The sequence below is a fragment of the Sebastes umbrosus genome, chromosome 18, assembly GCF_015220745.1.
Source record: "Sebastes umbrosus isolate fSebUmb1 chromosome 18, fSebUmb1.pri, whole genome shotgun sequence".
Classification (NCBI taxonomy): domain Eukaryota; kingdom Metazoa; phylum Chordata; class Actinopteri; order Perciformes; family Sebastidae; genus Sebastes; species Sebastes umbrosus.
This window is the reverse complement of record NC_051286.1, coordinates 18845613-18865555: the sequence shown is the minus strand read 5'-3', so window position 1 is coordinate 18865555 and position 19943 is coordinate 18845613. Positions and strand designations below refer to the sequence as shown.

At 40.8% G+C, this 19943-nt stretch overlaps 2 protein-coding genes across 2 annotated transcripts; both read right to left on the bottom strand.

The window, feature by feature from the left end:
* Positions 1-1610: 1610 nt before the first annotated feature.
* cipcb (CLOCK-interacting pacemaker b) lies at positions 1611-8042 on the bottom strand. Its single transcript, XM_037749874.1, has 4 exons — positions 7661-8042; positions 6378-6542; positions 6103-6287; positions 1611-4762 (listed from the first exon to the last, which is right to left on the bottom strand). Exons 2-4 carry the CDS (start codon positions 6517-6519, stop codon positions 3836-3838), a joined length of 1254 nt encoding a protein of 417 aa, XP_037605802.1. The 5' UTR covers positions 6520-6542; positions 7661-8042; the 3' UTR covers positions 1611-3835.
* A 2718-nt stretch (positions 8043-10760) lies between these two features.
* LOC119476526 (vascular endothelial growth factor A-like) lies at positions 10761-19617 on the bottom strand. Its single transcript, XM_037749875.1, has 7 exons — positions 19436-19617; positions 16395-16428; positions 16126-16322; positions 14934-15010; positions 14814-14843; positions 14670-14738; positions 10761-11365 (listed from the first exon to the last, which is right to left on the bottom strand). Exons 1-7 carry the CDS (start codon positions 19499-19501, stop codon positions 11329-11331), a joined length of 510 nt encoding a protein of 169 aa, XP_037605803.1. The 5' UTR covers positions 19502-19617; the 3' UTR covers positions 10761-11328.
* Between the last annotated feature and the right edge of the window lie 326 nt (positions 19618-19943).

Sequence of the window (19943 nt, the reverse complement as noted above, 5' to 3'; positions counted from 1 at the left end):
ATACACTCAAGAAGCAGTACCAATAATTTGACCAAATGTCGCTTTAAAAATGAGGCATATAACATCATACTCCACAAAAAAAGATTCTTAGGAATTACATTTATTACACCAGCAATGAGCCTCTAACTTAAAAAATAACCCTAACGTATGTCACATCAAAATCTCTCTCAATCATAGTTTATTGCTCTTTGATTGATATAGCTGAAATATCATTATTTATAACAAGTTCCAAACAACTTTCTGCACTTATATTTAAATAACAATATCCTTTTCACAAACATTTAAAATGAAAGGCCAACAGTTAGAATAAAAACTGAAAATCCAGTGTGTCCTACTGTACAAGCAGTTTTTCAATTTACATCTTGTTTTGAAAATTGAAACATGAACTTGTGGTTACGTAACATTATCATGTCACAACGACAGCCATAAAAATCCACGACACAGCATGTAGTATATGTAATCAGAGACTTTGTGGTTTAATACAGCTCAGTCCCTGCAGATGGTAGCTCCTAATGAATTAATGTGCTATAGTAAAAGCTGATGGCAGCTATTTTCAGCCCAAACTTCATTGACCTTTTTATATTTCCATTATCTTAATCATTTATTCCACTGGCAGTGAACCAGTATCGGAACAGCAATATCTAATTTCAGCAGAAGGCCATCAAACCATTTTCAAGACTTTCAGACTCTACAGTGAACCCTTAAGAAGGAACAATATCAATACTAATTCTAAGAAAATAGCACCTTTCTTTGCATCTGATTGATGAGGAATTGCTCTACAAAAGTTTAAATTAGTTGGATAATAACAATAGACATTTTAAGTTTAGATAGATGTGTGTTAGTGGTCCAAGAAAGACCAAAATGTTGCCAGCAGTCTTGCTGCTGTTCCGTCCCAGTGTGTTAATAAAGCCTTCATTAAGGACATGTGGTATTAAAACACATGTGACAGTGGCACAAACATTATAGCCACATGAAAATATTTTCTTTTCCATGCATCAAAACATGTTTGCAATGAGCCAACTTTGGCTTTTAGTTCTCAAATCAAGAGATCTAAAAATTGATTTTACAGCTGAGGCTGTATGGTTTACACTCTTGTGAGAGATGCGTAGGTCATGTAAGAATTTCAATTATTTCTGCAACTTCTCACGTTTGGGAAACACTGAAAAAACATTTAGGTTCTTTCATGAATGAATTGTGGGTTTTCTGAAGATCTGCAGTATTAAAAACGTAGTACATTCAGTGTGTTTTTTAGTATAGAAATGTCTACAATGTCAACATCTTGATGCTGGAAACTTAACTGCTAGTTTGGCTGATATCATTGGCTTGAACCACGTTCATTATATTGTGGGAAGACACAAAATACCAACTAAACTAAAATGTTCCAAGCTGGAATTTTTGGAGGTGGGAAGCTGTCTGGCCACAATAACCACAGCGGTGTTTAGAGGGGAAGTACCGAGCCAGTCAACCATAAAAAGATTGTACAATGCATCTGGGGCAGACAGCGGATCTGGTGCACTGCAGACAAGAAAGTGTGTGGAATAAGTAAGCTGACCTCAAAGATCTTCAGTGCTACCTCAAACTATCAGTCAGAGGGCTGACACAGACACAGATTATTCCAAAATGTGTTTAATACTGAGAAAACTACCAACAGTTAAAAAAACAGAAACACCTGACAATGTAAATGTTATGCATGGCTGTCCTATAGGAATAGTATGTATACACCGGTAGTGTGCTGCTTATGATGCATCATAATGCACTTCAAGTAATTTTGAAAAGACTTGCAGTCTTCCTCTGAGAGGCTACCATAGCTGCCGTTAAATTCTGCCCAGATAATGCTTCAGAGCTGCTCTCGGATTATTTTAGTGCAAATGCAAAGTTCTGTGCCATGCATTCGGTTTGGATGTTAAGGCCATAACTTATAAACATATAAAAAAATTATATATTAAGCATCACAAAGCTTCACATCTGGTCCTAATTTGTATGATGTAATTGTTGAACTCTGGACTTAATGAGGCTCAAAGTTGAGCTGGTTTTCATTAACTGTCTTTATGGTTGTCGTAGTGGACTCAAAAATGGTTCACAAAATGAATATTTCATACAGGCGAAAACAGACAGGAACTTAAAACAGAAAAAGTCAATATTGCCACATTAAATTACATCCATAAGTATATAAAAAAAAACTCAAAAACAAATGATAGAACCCATGCACAAGATACTGATAAATATGATTGAGCTACTGTTTAGGAAGCACGCTTTACACTGATGTTATTTGGAAAGCATCAACGTGGCTGTTTAGCGCTTTACTTCCAGCCTGTATGCACCGTATCACAGCTGCCATCAACATGATGGGAATGCTAAACTTGAAACCGTCAACATGGCGTGCCAAATCTTTCACATCAAGTCTGAAAATGCAGCAGGAACTAAAAAAAGACACTTTAGGCACATTGTTGTCTATTTGACTGGCAAGAGGCTCTGGACACATTCTATGTGACATGAGAACAATTTCCTTAATCCTGACATAATCATCAATTTCACATTTTTATCTTGTAACTGCTGCATCAAATAATTTAGATTATGTACACACTTATGACTGTTAACTGTAACACATCATCAGTAATCAGAGGAACACAGCTTAGAGAACTACCATGAATGATGCAAAACTGTTGAAACAACAGAAATGTCAACCTAATTCAATGAATGTAGTGAGACATTCTGTTGTCAGAGAGAATGAGTAGTTTATGCTGATGTTGTTCAGTTTTAAGATGAGAACATCTTGTCATGCACTGTTGAAGTTTAAATATTCAGTCTTGGGTGATTCGGAGCCTGTATTGTGCTTTCAGTTCTTAAAAAAAGTTTTGTATTCGTTCACCGCTTCATGCCTTGGATCCAAATCTCTCAGGGTCTTTATTGCCAAGGAGCAAAAGATTACTGTGCAGAGAGGCAGTTTCAGTGGAATAGATCTAGTCAGGCTCAGAATGGCAGAACAGTGAGCTGTGGCTCTGGCCTAGTTTGATCGTATGTCCCCCAACACACCAGCTGGTGACCGGGCAGCACTTTACGTCAGTGGCCGACCATTGCACGTAGTCTTTGCAGCGTGTCCTTCACTGCTGGCACCAGTCGACCTCATCTGCGGCTGCTTGGATGATAAACGCTTGTTGAATCGGTGACGGAGGCAATTAGAGAAAGGTCTGAGTGACCTTGCATGTGAGATCGCACTGATTTAGTGTGGTTTCTTCCTGTATTTCACCTTCGTTTTTTTCTTTTTCCACAAGCTAAAGGCCACTGGCTTGACAACAGAGTACAGCGAAGCACAGTGTACAATGTCCATTGGAACTTTTTAAAAGGGGATATACAGATATTCTCAATTCATAATCTTATGAATTCTGAGTTATTTTCACAAATTCTGCTGCAAAAAAATGGTAGTGTAGTTTTGCTTTGCTTCTCTTTCCATGATGTTTCTTGGATTACAAATACAGACAGCTGACTAAAATATTCCCCTCTCACACAGGTGCAGAGCATGTGTGCACGCTGGCGGTCAGCTGGGCACCGGCTACCGTCTTAACGATGAGTTCAACTTCAACTTTCAACAGAAGACGCGAGGCAACGAAAAGTCTCGGTGCACTAATTGGTCGGCTTGATGTGTCAGGGCCCTGAAGGCAGCCAAAATGTAGGCCACAGCACACTGTCTGTGTGTGAGAGAGTCTGGGGATGGGGGGGTGAATTGTAGAGCACATTACTCTCTGTCCATCTGTCTCTACACGCTCCAACCCCCACAACCCTGGTCTTCATGTCCCCATCTCAGTCTAAAGGATTACTGTGTAGCACTAGTCTAGGTCTAATCTGCCTTTAAACTGGTCGGAGCAGCTCTCTCGCTCTCTTTCTCTTTGTCTTCCTCCTGAAGGCTGGCCTGCAGCTTAACACAGATGCTGGCGTCACCTCTACACAGAGCCTGAAGGAAGAGGTCTGTGTGTTCTTTTAGCTGGTCTAGGTCGCTCTGGGTGCGTCGGTTCTGCCTGTGGAGCTCCTTGGTGCGGAGAGCGATGTCCAGCAGGCCGGATTTGCTCAGGATGTTGTAAGTGTTGCAGAAGCGCATCCTCTTTGTATCAGCATCATTGTCACTGTAGTTATATTCTCCCGATGAGCTGTTCTCCTGGGTGACCGCCTGGGGAACGGGGCCAGTGGTGTGAGTAACAGACGGGGAGGTGGAAAAGTCTGCCTGGCTGACGACTGATGAAGGCCTCTCCCTGGCAGGACTACTGCTGGCACTGGTTTCTGTTGTGGGGAGAGAGAGTTGTCTCTGGAGCAGAGGAGACGTGGTGCCGGGGGTAGCGGGAAGACTGGGAGTGGTTGAGCCGGAGTTACTAGCACCACCGCACAGCTTTCTTTTCTGCTTCTCTCTCTGACGGTGTTCCCTGTGGTTGGAAGTCAAACTGCTACCCCTCTCTGACCCAGAAGAGGAGGAGGAGGAGGAGTAAGAAGAAGAGGATGAGGAGGTGGTGGAGGAAGAAGAGGAAGCAGTTCCTCTCCCTGAGGAACTGGAGCTGTCTCCAGGATGTGGAGCAATCTTGGGGTATGATTTCAGGATTGGAAGATACTTCTTAGGGCGTCTGTGTCTAGAGGAGGCCTCTTTGGAGGCACGGGAAGCTTGACGAGAGACCACGGGCTGAAGGAAGACCACTTGAGGCTGCTGGACCACGGGCTGAACCACCTCCACTGTGGGACTGAACCCCCAGGGCTTCAGAGCAGGAGGAGTATCTCTCGGCTGCAAAGACAACAAAGTCAGAATTGAGAGTTTTAAAAAAGACAGGTCCGAACAAGCACTTGCACATTTTACATGTGTTTCTTTTCCATTGTTTGTTTTGAGACGCAATGCTAAAGAATTTAAAAAATGTGGAACTGCAACACTCTTCACACATCATTTAGTCTATGAAATGATAAATACTGACAATCACCCTTCACAAATTTACACAAAGCAGAGATTCCTGCTAAAATGTATTACTTATTGCGACCAATAAACCCATAAATCATAAACTTTGTGTGACATAGGAGCCGCACATTTTGTATTTGTATCTGACAAATAACTCAAATTATCAATACTTATAATTTTTCTGTTGATTAACTGTCAGTATAGCGTCAGCACCGCTACCCGCACTGTTTTGTCATAGCCACATAGCAACCTAATCAGTTGTTCTCAGATAACTAATCCCCCTTTCAGGGATTGGCGTATGTGGTGGATCTGATGACGTTCAACCTGCGTTCGACCCATTCTTGAGACAGCTGTTACCGGTAAATCTCTGGTCATCACCATCAGCAGAGACTCCAGTCTGCAGTATAGTTCTCTACACTTCAGTGTTAAACAATAGAATCACATTACAAAATTGCCAGATAAAGTTTCGCTTTCACTTCTCTCACCCTTTCTTGCTAACCTCTCAGGCGTGCTTTCCATTTCTCTCTCTTTTTCTCTGGGGGAACAGAAATTACTTTTGTACGACAATATCACTAAATCAATTTCCATCCGTAATAGAGATGCCTGGTCACCCACGCTCAAAAGGAGGGTCAGATGCTGTGCGCTGGCTGACATGCAGTCCATTCATGCAGACAAACTGCAGACGCAGGTTACACCCACATCATTCTGTCTGCATAATGGAGTATACTATTAATGTGAAATACTAAAAAATAAAGACAAAATAACTCAGCTTGGGACACACTGTGTCAGCAACATATTTAAACAGAGGCCTAAAAGTTAATTACATTTTAATAGGAAGAGCGATGTAAGGGACATTGTAGTGATATGATGGAAATCATATATCATAATCATCATTTCTATTTTACTGTTACGTCTATGCTGTTGGTCAGCGAGTAGTGTCGACCAATGCTCAGTCTTTTTTTTGGTGACACGTTGCAGGCAGCTGTGACTGGACCGTGAAGACAAATTCAAGTTAAACAAAAGCGCAGTAAAACTGGATCACAACTTTCCTGTTGTAACCTGCTTATTACTGCCTAAAATGAATAGCTTGAGGGCTGAACCGGAGTGGAAGCAGAAAATTCATCCACACCAATAACGTTATAAGCTCAGGTTTATGTTGTAGAGTTATGGCGTACCTGCTTAAGGAGGACGTTGTTCATGATGATCATGGGAGAGAGGCTAGAGTAGGAGCCTCCCACCACCGCCAGCTGAGAGGATTTGGGCCCCGGGACACTCGTCTGCGGTCCCTGCTGTACAACAAGGCGGGGTGAATCCTCGGAGTCGGTGTTGTCCATTGTGCTCATGTGCTCCGAGCTTGCATCTATAGACAAGGAGGAAGTGTAAATGGGGTTCAATTTGGTGATATCTTATAATCTAAGCACATAAAACTGTGGCAAGAGCAAGGTCGAACCTGAGAATCCGGAATCTCTCTCTGAATCAGCCCGCCGGGAGCCTCCAGACTTCATGATGCGTGGTCTGTTTGCTGCCCTTGAGTGACTATCTGCCTTCCTCTTGGTGCTCATCGTCTTTCCTGTTGTACGGACAATGTCCATGGCTCGACAAGCTCTCACTGCAACTACATCAGCAACGACAGAATATGGAGTTGTTACTTATATATATATGTAAATAAACACAAAAGGTGTTGGCTGAAACGACTAGTTAGAGCTGGGCAGCATATCTATATCATGATATGGTAGTGTATGCTAGTTATTTCAATATTGTGATATAAACACAAACATATATTCCTGGTCTTACAGGCTGCATTAACGTTACATTTTTTCCAGGTGAGTGTAATGATCAATGAAAGCCTATAATATTACCTGTTTTGCCATAATCTTTCCACATTTATATTACCCTCCCCTTAGTGTTGTACTATCAACTGAACAAAGAACTCTGACGTCTCCTCTGTCTGAGTTGAACACGTGCAATAACACGTTGGTCACTTTTGCAATGTAAATACTGTAAATCTACTGTTATGGCTATTTGCAATAACATGCTGATCACTCTGTGCAATAATTATATAATTATCTGATGGACACTTTGTGCAATAATCTGGCAAAACTGTAATCTCATCAATATACATATTGTATTTGTATATTTTATATTGTATTATCTTTTCATTAGCACCTATGGGATTGTCACAATCTAATTTTGTTGTACTAGACAATGACAATAAAGGGCTTGAATCTTGAAGCTATCAGTCATACACACAACATGTGTTCGAAATAACGTTACCTACTGTATTAATTATTAACTTAACTAAAAAACAAATGTTAATTTAGCATAACATGGAAAGGAATATAACATTTAATATGACCAGTAACTAGCTAAACTTGCACTATCTGTTTATATCATATTTATTTTTGTTTATAGCTTATTTTGTATTTTGTATATTGGTAGAATTTCAATTTCTCTTTATTCTTATTTCATTCTAACGTTTTTATCTATTGTTTTGTTATTATACTGTTTATTTGCACCAACAAAACCAAAGCAAATGCATGGTGTATACCTCTTACACCTGACAATAAACACGACTCTGATTCTGATACTAAGCGCTACATAGACGAACAACAACACTATACAAGTGAGCATGTTGGTTAGCTAGCTTAACGTTAACGTGTGAGCGTTAACCGACACGAACAGCTACACCAGTTGCAGCAAAAACACAACAAAGACACAGAATATTATACGTACTTTGACCTCGACGCTGTTCCAACAACGCTGTCTTTCAAAGCTGAGGTATAAACAAGCTCGTAACCGTGTTGTTGTCTCGGTGTCTCCTCTCGGTGTCTCGGTGTGTCGGTGTGGTGGTCGCTGCTTGTTGCTGCTCAGATCAGACACGTTAAAGCAGGACTCGGTGTTCCTCCACGGTGAAACACACGAGACACACCGCCCCTCCCCTGTGGCTCGGTCACGTGTAGAGCACGGTGGCAACACACGTTAAACGTGAACCGTTTAATTGTCCTCCGTGAGCGTCAAAAACGGAAGGAAAGGCTACCGGCGGTGACCTTTCACTCAACCTACCGACTAATGCTGCTAGGCGGTGAAAATACAACGGACAACGGTCTTAGTTACCAGCTACATCCATGGTTACCAGTAGTGATGTGTCGGTCACGAACGAGCCGGTTCAAAGAGCCGGCTCTTTTAAGTGAACGATAAGAGCCGACTCCCGTCCGAGAGACGTTTTTTAATTGTTTTCTTTTATTAATTCAAGGCAGAATGATAGGATGATATTCCCCGCGCCATGGGCACTCCATGCACTGACTGTGACTGATGGTATGTGTCCACAGGGGCGTTTTTTATCGCGAGGGGACGCGGCGCTTCCCAACATTTGACGCTTGGTGGGCGTGTCGCTAGGCGGTGACATGATAGATGATTGACCAATACTGGGCGGTGACGTTTTCCCGGCTTTATTTCAAATACTTCCGGCTGCACCTGATTGGACAAACGCTTTCCCTTGTGGGCTGTCCTCTCCCGGATTTCAAATCAGATCAACATGGAGGCTCTTATTTCACGCAAATAGTTCACCAAAATGTGTTTCTGAAAACCTTTGAGGCAAGAAATAATCCTGCAGTTGATGAATCTGTCTTTATTTTGGATCGATAACGTTTATTTTAAAAGATTCTCGGGAGTTTCAAGAGGCGGCGAGTCACGTCAGACGCCTGTGATTTGCATAAAGTAGACGAGCCCTCAACTTTATGCAAAATGAGGAGCGGGCGTTGTGACGCTCTGTTTCTCGAATAGCGACGCTACACTACCAGAATGCATTGCGCGGCTGCTTACATAGACGATGAATGGGGAGCGTGGAAAGCACGGAGCCTGTGGACATTTACCATGACTGTGACTGAATGTTATGTTAATGACGTCCGTGAGACCAATCAGGTGATGACAGACAAGGATCATACCATCAAGCAGGGAGGGACGGGGGTGCGCAGTGCGCTGACGGTCTATACAGGTACAGAGCAGGAGGGAGAGGAGGAGAGAAAGAGAGAGAGGAGTGCGGTGCGCAAATAGCAGACAAGATGAGTTGGAAACAGATCTGAGTTGACAGTTGGAAACAAAGAAGCATGTAAAATTATGGCATTCTGGAAATTATAAGGTTTAGTATAATTATATTGAATAATTTAAGTGATATATGCGCACACATACTAATCAAAAATCCAAACAGCGCTAAATTTGGCTGAATTATAAAAAGGCAGAAGTGGTAAAAACGAAGAGCCGTTTGGGAGCCGAAAGAGCCGGCTCTTCTTGGTGAGCTGAGCCAAATGATCTGGCTCACTAAAAAGAGCCGGAATTCTCATCACTAGTTACCAGACACTCTGCCCATATTTGGTAGTTAAAGGGCGTGGTCTTGTCTGGAGTACCGGATACGTCACATAGATTTCCAGGCTTCTGATTGGCCGACGCAGCCAAACAGCAGAAAAACGTGACTGCTGCCAAATGTGTGGCATGTATAAGGACATTGAGTTCGCATGTGCATGTAGTAGGAGGTGTAACGTTACAGTAGCTCTACAGTGTACAGACATCTCATTGAGATTAAGTCAAAGTGCAAAAATATTAGCATATGAATATACAAAAAGTACCAAACATAAAAGTACACACATTATGCAGAATAATGTATATTATTGGATCATACTTATTGATGCATTAATGTGTTCATCACTTTAATGTTGCAGCTGGTTAAGGTGGAGCTCATTTTAATGAATTTATATACTGCTGGTTCTATAATCTATACTAATACATCATCATTTATTCGTTGATTATATTTTGTATTAATAATCTGAATCTGTAAAGTAACTAAAGTCATTAAATCAATGCAGTGGAGTGAAAAGTACAATATTTCCCTCTGAGATGTAGTTGAGTAGAAGTAGAAAGTATGAGAACATGGAAATACTCAAGTAAAGTACAAGTACCTCAAAATTGTACTTAAGTACAGCACTTAAGTAAATGTACTTAGTTACTTTCCACCACTGAGCATATGTTATACTTTTGTGTTTTTCTAAGCATTCTTTACTGCTCCTGTTGGAATAAAATAATTGTTGATTATTTAACTGCAAAGTAGTAATGTGTTTTTGATACCTTCACTTTTTTTTTGCATTAAATCATACCGGGATGTTTGCTGAAGTTGATTGGATGTGACACAGCCCTACCTAGAAACATTTCCACCAGCCGCCACTGCATCTCAAGTGTACTGTCGTGGAAGTGACGTGGAATGTAATGTACTAATGTATTACATAAGAACCATGGTTGGCCTGCAGCTAACCCTGAGCAGAGCAAGTCTTCTCTGCGGCATGTAAACAGAACACTTGCACCTCAGAACAAAACGCTCTCACGTGCAGGCATGCTGCTCTTAACTACATGTAGGTTTACTCCTACAGCTCGTTTCCATGCTTGCATTAACAAAAACTGGAGGATGAGGTGGCAAGGTTTCTAATGGAAGTGCATGCCGAGGAATACAACACAACCGTTACTAAATACTAATAACAGTATAGACTAGGGTTGTGACTGAAATTAATTTACCTACCATGTAATTATTGCTGACTTTTCTCCACAAAGCTCTGCCAAGCATCCTGTCATGTGAAGCACCAAACTGAGGAAGCCTTTTCTCTTAAATCTAACCGCACATCTATTATCTCACATGTCTCTGAAAGGCTGTGAATGCAATACGAATCAATGGATAACAGTGTGCTTTGTGCTCACCACAGAGCCTTGTCAGAGAAAGAGCTCTCACAGTCCTAACATGTTACACATCTTAATGGTCTACCAATGCAAATGTAGACAACAGAGAAGGCTCCTTGTATTTGGACTGAATTTTTTATTCAATGAACTTATAAACGCATTATGTCCCATAAGTAGTAAATAAGATTTTACAGAAAAGTCCCATACATGATGCTTTTTTAAACAATTCTAACACTCTGCAAAAGTTACAATGAACATGAAGTCATGGCGAAGGTTTCTGGCCTCTCTTTGTGAGTGTTGCCATCGATCTGACTGAATCGGTGAACACTTGAGGATGGATGGAGGCCTTAATCCTTCACCCCCTGGCGACTGATAAGCTTACAGCACTCCACCCATTATCTCTGGTCTATTCTGAATCGGTTGTATCCTATGTCTATTTTTAAAGCCTCACACAAAACCAACAAGAAATGAAAAAACAGATCTGTTAAAAACAGCAGTTAGAGCCGAAGGAGTTTACGGATATGTTTGTTTGCTTTGAAAATTAACCAAAAAGAAAAGGATATCATGGACAAGATGGAAAGTGTCATGTTTGCATGGATGCACTGGATGAGGAAAGATATGTGGACAGAAGACACTCCAAAGTCACTCCTCCAAATGAAACTATGGACATGTGGACATGTGAATCAGAGAGGATTCATCTTGTTTTGAGGGAACTGGCACCTGAAAAGACAAAAATAAACGATTGAAGACAAATTGGTACGACCGTATGTCTATGAAATACATCTGTGTCCATGCATCTTTTTAACCAACATTGTTTGACTTCACCTCATTTGGATTTCAAATCTTCCAACCCAGCATGTGGCAGATCATTTGATATTGATAAACAACATTATTCATGAGCTATTATTCCATTTTGCTGGTCTTATTGCTGGATTTGCCCTTCCATCAACAGAACTGTGACGACATACACTAAATTGGAAGGGCTGGTTATTGAATATCATTATTTGCTCTCAGTGTGACATCATGCCAAAGGAGAAATTGTTCAAATGCTTCATTCAAGCAGATCAAAACACTGGATAAACAATGGGAAGTACCTGTTTCCTGTTCTATAACTCTTACATAACACCTCTGAGTAGAAACAACAAACAAAACTACCATAATACGCCCCTTTTTAAGCAGAGATGTATGACTAGAATCTGGCTTGAGGCACCATTTCAATAGTCATGTTGTTGACTACGACCTTTTTTTTTTTATCTTTATACAGATGTTTTGGGGTTGAATATTATCTACATTGTAATTGGGGTAAATTGCTATTTTCACTAAAAGACAAGCTTCCTGAATTTGTAAGTTCTCAGCTATTTCCAAATTGCAAGTGGACTCAGGTTATGAGGTCCACTAATGTACTACAATGCAATCTCAGAACTACAAATCACCTAATCACTAATGATCATTTTGACACTTACATGGATGGATTACTGAACAGGCCTACAGGGCACAGGCCCAGGGGCCCATGGGGATCATAGGTCCCTTAAAGGTGCAGTGTGTAGGATTTGGCGGCATCTAGCAGTGAGGTTGCAGATTGCAACCAACTGAAACTTCTCCCATGTGCCAAGCGTGTAGGAGAACAAAAATGCGAATGGCTCTATCTAGAGCCAGTGTTTGGTTCGTCCGTTATGGGCTACCGTAGAAACATGGCGGCCGGCTCCGTGAAGAGAACCCACTCCCTATGTAGATATGAAAGGCTCATTCTAAGCTAACGAAAATGCAACGATTCTTATTTCAGGTGATTATACACTAAAGAAAACATACTTACAAAAATGGTTTACAAATAAATAGAAGGCAAGTAAAGTCATGGTGAAGAATCAGCATTGCGCTTCACCAGACAACAGCCAGAACAACCTGGCCACACAGGTTCCTACACACACACATACTTATTGTGGGAAAACCTACAGACCACCACCAAACATAACCTTAGTTTGGTCCAATGTCCGGCTTATAGCTGGGCTGATTCAGAGGATGGATGGATTCACACTCTGTTTAGGCTGCTGGATAAGACGTCTCCCTCGTTCTCCTTCTTACCAAGAGAGATGGTGAAAGCCTATATTCACTGCTTCACACAGCTGACCTAGTTTTCACCTGATCGAGCACCTACTTTCAAACCCCCCGTTGTTCCCTGTTCCCCGAGAGGGAAGAGTTAATGCATGTGCTTCAATGACTGAGCCAGTAGTACATGATAGGTTCAAATGTGTTCAAGTCTGTCTTAAAACAGCATGCACTCACATGCCCACTTGTACATTGAAAGCTAATTTGAGGCTTCAGCAGTTTGTGTTAGACAAATCAAATTAATATCTTTCAAAGTTACAGTCTTTCTAGTACGAAATAATCTCTCAGACGGTGTTTCCTTCCTGAGACGAGGAGGAGAAATAAAAGAGTTTCCTTTTTGTACTAAAATGATTATAAGTCAAGGGATACTCAATTGATTCGACTAACTCGGACTGCTGCATTCACTCATCTCAGCCTCATATTAGCTTCGGCTAAACTTGACATTTTGCACAAAAAGAGGATTGTGGATTTGGTTCCCCACTGCGTACATTGGAATTGTTTTAAGGATGGATCTTTTCAGGGCCAGTGTGGACACAAGCAATGATTACAGTGTACACTGTTTCACTGTATCTGGACATGAGTTGTTGTTTTAAGATAAACTTGAAAAAATCTGGTGATTTAGTATTGCTCTTCATTTTCTTTTCTTTTTTATAATAATATTTTTATTTAAGAAAAAGAATATTATTCACAGATATTTAACACAGAGCATTTTCACTTTCTCCCACCCCCCACTGCCTAGACAAAGTAACATATAATAACATACAGTATCTACACAGGGAATGATGGTTCAGAATTAAGTAATACAAATAAAAAATAAAAAATAATAATAATAATAATAAAAATAATAACAATGTAAATAACCAAAAGCTAAATAAATGAATAAAATATTTTGTATGTATATGTAGCTACATACTTCAGAGACATTATAGCTTGCCCTAACAAAAACAAACTAAAGTTAAATATACAAAAACGAAAACTAAACCTTTCTGAAAAACTTAAACCTTAAACTAGCGAACGCACTCTGAAAACGAACAAAAACTAAACTCAAAAATGAAATGAAAATAAACGAAACAAATAGAAAATTCCAAAATATTATAACACTGCATTGTGCACTAATTCAAGATTGGTTACATAACAATTTCCCATGTTAAATAAAAGAGAAAGAAAGGGTGAAAGAGGCACGGAGAGATCACTTGTGACATATGCTGACCTTTTGACCTTTATGTGAAAAGAGTGAGCATGCATACAAACAAAATACCAAGCTCACTGCACATAAACTTCTCGGATCGGACTGTAAAATGATTGTCTGGGGCTTCAAATTTCATTGGAGTCTACCTCAAATAAAAGGCATTTTCATTTGTGCACAAGGTAGATTTGGCGGCTTTTTGGATTCATCCCTTGGCCAACTCACATTCTGCCTGCTGCCGAATAGAAAATACATGAACATATTGAGGTGATGAAAAGGTTTATATATATATTGAGCCCCACCACCAATCTTACTGATCCCTTCATTTTCTTTCCTTTCCTTTTGTCCTGGTTTTCTTTTTGTTATTTCTTCTGATGTGTGAATCTGATGATTTTCAGACTAAACTATTACACTAGCAGCCCTTGGAACTATCAGCGGCCTTGGATTATTGTGCTACAAACTCTCTGTGGCCTCACACAGACGCACAAGCTCATCATAAATGACTGGTGGATTACAGACCTGCCAAAGAGAGGAGCAACACAGCAGACGATATATTGTGATATTGTTTAATCCCATCTGTCCTTGGAAGTCTGACAGTGTGGAGGAATCAGTGATGAATGTAGCCGTAAATGTCTGAACATTATGAAACTGTGATTGTGTGTGTGTGCGTGTGTGTGTGTGTGTGTGTGTGTGTGTGTGTGTGTGTGTGCCGCAGGAGGGCAATCCATCTCTTACTTGCCACAGCCGGTTGTTGTCTTCTTGTGTTTCCTCCTTCGAGGTTTGTTCTTGATAGACTCACTGATGCTGTGGAGGAAGAGCAAAGTGCAGTGAAGATATTGATGTGTTCAAGGCTGATAGATAAAATGTTCGTCTACTGACCTTTTATTATGCAGAAGGTTCTGGCGGGCTCTAAAACAGGGGGAAAAAACACAAACAACTCGCAGTTAGCTGTACTACAACAATCTCAATTTGCATCTAGTGTCTATTAGAAAGAATTACCTGCATTCACATCTCTGATGCTCCACAAATGTGAGTTCCACGTGGTGCATAGATGTCATGGGATGAATCCTCATCACCTGAGAAACAAAGGAAAGCTGAATAAAGGGCCATATATTTAAAGGGGACCTATTATGCTTTTTCCCTTTCCTTTAGTGTGTTTTATAGTTTTTTGTGCATGTAAAAGGTCTGCAAAGTTACAAAGTCCAGGCCAAAGGGAGTCACTCTCCCCCACAGAAACACTGCTCCTGAAACGCCTCGATTGAAGTCCCGCCTTTTCTTCTGTAACATGGTGATGTCATCAAGTAGCGCACTTCGCTTACACCACAGAGACTACCGCCGACGGCCAACTACCACGTACGTTCTGCGCCTGCGTGAGATGAAATTACTCTCCACACCAGCATGTAGCGGTAGTCTGTATTCGTCATTCAAAAAGGGAAACCGGAAGACCGACGACGGTGGATATAAAATCCGTTGTTATAATACGTACAAGAAATAAGGCGCCGTCTGAATACCATTTTCATACCACTCTCCTTAGCTTCATTCCAGATGGCCGTTGTGAAAATATCCGTGTGTTGGAATGATCAGATGAGATGAGTTGTTGGCTTGCTTTTCTCACTTCCATTTCTTTTCTCGTGCACTAATTTGTTTAAGCTGAACAGCCAATCTGAGTGACTTCTTTCACCGACCGGCGCCACCACCGATTCAACATGGTGAATCGGCCAAAAAAACTCTGACACGGGCAGACTAAAGCCAACGATGCGGGACACACTAGGCCGACGGACACTCACCGACGGCCCAAAACTGTCTGACGGCTGACCGTCAGGGCGTGTCAGGGCCTTTAAACAAAGCTAGTTAGAGCGGAGCTGGAACAGAGTCCGAAGAGTTCGGTTCGGTTGACCAATCACAACAGAGTGGGCCAGCTGACCAATCAGAACAGCCTGGGCTTTTCGGGAGGGCGGGGCAGGAGCTCAAACAGAGTGTGAAAATAGGTGCTGCAGCACAGTCGGTAGGGGAAAAGTAAAGTCTTTTTGCACATTAAAGCATGTAAACATGTTCTAGTAGAAACCCAAAATACAAGTATGCACCTGAAAATAAGCATAATAGGTCCTCTTTAATATAGAGAAAGTGCATTTTTAATATCTCCCTTTAGGTATTTCTGATAAATCATGTCTGATTAGAGATGTAGCTACACCTGCAGTGTGACGTTGCTTTCGAGGGTAGCCTGGCACTCCACCGTCTCGTCCCCGCAGCAACCGGAGCAGCGCCAAAGTGGGACGCAACCAGGCAAGTAGATGTACTCTACATCTCCAGGGTACTCCTGCTCCACATCCACCAACTGCTCCATGGGCCGACACATGCTCTTCGCCCACACCTCCTGGAACGCCATGACTACAAGACAAGTTGAGTCTTTAGATCATTTTGGGAGAGGTGGATATGCCTATTCGGTGGGACATCCCTTACCTCTTGAGTGACCCTCTTCTGGAGGGTGTGAAATCTGCAAAAGACATAAAAGGAATAAGAAATTGACATCTACAGTGATTAACCCTTCAATTGCATTTGATAAAAGTATGAACATCGATGCCAAACATGGTTGCAATGACACAGAATCTGTAGACAACCTGATATGAGTGAGACATGATAATAGCAGTGGGTTCATTGTGCAGCTGCAGAGCGACCTCTTGTGGCAGAGACAAAGGCGTGCACACACAATGATCCAGTGAAAACAATGATGCAGCATGGTTTCAGGAGTGTATACCGCTGTGCTGCTGTTTAAGCAGTAAGATGAGTCAGCCAACAACAAAAAAAACCACTTGATTTCTCAATCTGATGTAATACTAGAAGGTTTATTATCACAAGAAGCAAAAACCTTCCGAGAATGCGAAGAATAACAGCGAAGAATAGTTGCTGCCTTTACTCGTGGGAGTTATACACACAATGAACTAGGTTCAGACAAAGGCAGCACTGAAATGTATCATGACACAGCTTGAATTCTCACAACCCAGCCTCCAAACTCACAATGGCAATGTTCCTGATTTCCTGACGCCAAATTGAGCAGAAACACAAGGGCAAAGTTGATCTTGGCTCTCTTCTTCTTTTCAATATCAACAATGTCTCTCTGACTCCTCACCTCTCCTCTCTCCTGCTCTCCTCTCACTCTGTGAACATTGATGGGAACATTGTCTCCTAAATGTCACACACACAGGGAAAAGCTTCGTAGCTTAGACAACAGTAAGGTCTTATTGTGGGATTTTTTATGTTCGCTGGAAGTGAGTTTGTACTTGTGCCAAAGGGTCTGTATACTGCTACATCCAACAGTAGAAGCAGATGCATTACAACAGCTGTAATTAGAATAAAACATACTGACAAGCATAAACATTCCAGTGTGATTGAAGTGGCTTGATGTTGGACATGATGAGCTAAAAAACTAAAACTGGTAGTTGGACAAAACTAAAAAAGGAAAAATATGCAAAAGTATTAAACATTCTTTTCTTGTCTCTTCTCTCATTTTCCTTTTGCCTCTCTAATTATGTAACTTACACTAAGCTTCCAAGCAAATGCAAGATGGTTATTATCATACTGAAGACAAATCCAGGTTTAGGACACATTTTGGATACTACATCAACTAGTTAGGAAATAGATGTTGTAACTTCCCCAGTTATTAAAGCAGCAGTGGGTAGAATTGGAGCAAATATGATTAAAAAAAGTTATTTTTTATAAAACCATCACTATATCCTGACAGTATTGCATGAGACAGGTAATCTGAAAAAAAACAAAAAACATGTGCCTCTGTGTCCTCCGGTGCTCCTAATGGCATCTGCAAGATTTCACAGACCGGAGGAAAACAACCAATCAGAGCCGAGCTGGAGTCTTGCCATCTCTGAGCAGCTGTCAATCACTCACAAACGCCGATCAAATGGTCAAACTAGGCAACACTGATCAAATAGGAATCAATATTTTGTTACTAATGCCTGTTTCTCACCTCAAATGTTTTCAGAAACATGTTGAATTTTGATTCAGAATATTGATTCATATTTGACCAGCACTGCCTAGTTTGACCGTTTGATCGGACTTCGCGAGCGATTGACAGCTGCCTCCGTTGAACGAACAGCGAATAGGAATGCTCTCTCTCTGAAATGCCCTGTGATTGGCCAAACTCTCCCGTCATGGGATAGATTCTTTAAAGCATAAAAAAAGCCATGAGGAGGTGCAGAAGTCTAGTTTTCTCTCAGAACACTTGAATTACAACATGCTGAAAGGTTATTATGGATTTTTTGCCCAATGATGCCAAAAACATTCTGCCTACTGCAGGTTTAATGTTGTGTGTTTGTCCTGATTCTGGAGGCTAAATCCACATTTTCCTCATATTGACTAGTGCTCCCTGACATTATGCCGTACATGAAGGCCATTCATGTTATATTACAAACCTTTTTTTTTTTTTTACATTAATTGCATTCTAACTAGTTGCATTTGTCCCAATTAAAGTTATTTCTATTCTTAACACAACTCTACAAGTACTTCCACTCATGATCTGGTGCTGTGTTGCTTCAAACATCTGTAAAACACAACAGAATTTGTGCATGCATGAAATGTATTCTGGATAATAATAAAAAAATACATTTCACAATATTTTGGGGGGTGAATTTAAACTTCGTCATCTCATATCAGTAGTGTGAGAAGCTTTCTAGACTGCACTATTAAAACCATTATCTGTTTTCATTTCACATTTCTAATCTCCCCCACATAAACTGCAACACATATTCACCGTGCAGTCGCTTCCCTGCTGGGTGATACTGAATGTATCTGTCTCGCCTGGGGTCGGATGTTGTTACACCAAGAGAGAGCACATCATGTGAGTAAGAGATGTGGGGGATTACACCCTCATCACACCACCATGGGAGCAGGACCTGCTGGAGCTGCAGAGTCAACCACAACCACAACCGCTGTTTCATGTCAGGCAGCATTACTCCAGATACAGTATGCAGCTCTGCACACCTCTCTATCTCTATACCTGGATCAGTAACATGCAGCAGCTGCACCTGAGCCATCTGTGAACATGGCAATTCCCAAACCTCTAAATGCAGATATTATCTTCATGGTGGGGCACAGCCAGTCAAAATACAGATGGTGTGTAAACAAACAGGCTGGAATGAAACAGATGTGTCCTCTCACACTGGATAAAGTCATTGAGACATTTAAAGGTGACTTGGCACTGTTTCACATGAGGTGATAATATGTCACATTTAGAGTCAAGGAGGAAAGACAATATTCTCTTAAAAACATGCAAAACAATAAATAAATTGAATTTAAAATTAAATTAAATTTTGATAAATATAATAATGATAAATGTAAATATTTCACTATAATCCTAAATGGCACATCTGTTCCCAACACACCTGAAACTTGCAAGAAAATTGCAATTCCCCATCTTAACAACAACAAAAAAGCATCTTGCTCTTAGTTAACATTACAAAAATGTATGTTTTTAAACAAGTTTGAGTTACCTGTGCAGGTGCCAGCTGCAGCAGAAGAAGCGATAAGAGGTGCCAGATCCAGATGAAACTCTGCATCGCTCCAAAGTTGGACTATAGTTACCTCAACCTCTCTCGTCTCCGGTCGGTCAGTGAAGACTGGAAAAGTCAAAATAGCAGCAGAGTCGTGAAGCTGCTGCTTTCTTTTTGATTGGCGCGCGTGCGCGAGCAGCTGGGGATGGAAAGCGCGCGCGCCAAACCCTTGAATACACAAACAGCTGATTATCGATTGAGTTACCATATATTCTCTTCCTCTCTATTATGTCTCAGATTAGACAATAGTTAATAATGTATAGATACATAATCATCATAATAAGCATTATACCAGCCTAAATTATATAAGAACATATAAGAAAAGATAACAAATAGTCAATATGATTAAGTTAAATATTTAAGTAATGAATTGGTATTGTGATTAAGTTATATTATAAGTAATGAATTCTGGATTGATAACAAATTAAAGATTAAAGGTAAGAATTAT

Excerpts from the sequence above, each read along its gene's own strand:
- cipcb (XM_037749874.1), bottom strand. The coding sequence starts at position 6,519 with ATGGACATTGTCCGTACAACAGGAAAGACGATGAGCACCAAGAGGAAG. Across the intron at positions 6,288-6,377 it reads GAGAGATTCCGGATTCTCAG|ATGCAAGCTCGGAGCACATG; the intron begins GTTCGACCTTGC and ends CCTTGTCTATAG. Across the intron at positions 4,763-6,102 it reads ACAACGTCCTCCTTAAGCAG|CCGAGAGATACTCCTCCTGC; the intron begins GTACGCCATAAC and ends TTGTCTTTGCAG.
- LOC119476526 (XM_037749875.1), bottom strand. The coding sequence starts at position 19,501 with ATGCAGAGTTTCATCTGGATCTGGCACCTCTTATCGCTTCTTCTGCTG. Across the intron at positions 16,323-16,394 it reads AGAAGAGGGTCACTCAAGAG|TCATGGCGTTCCAGGAGGTG; the intron begins GTAAGGGATGTC and ends CTTGTCTTGTAG. Across the intron at positions 14,844-14,933 it reads CATCAGAGATGTGAATGCAG|AGCCCGCCAGAACCTTCTGC; the intron begins GTAATTCTTTCT and ends CCCCTGTTTTAG.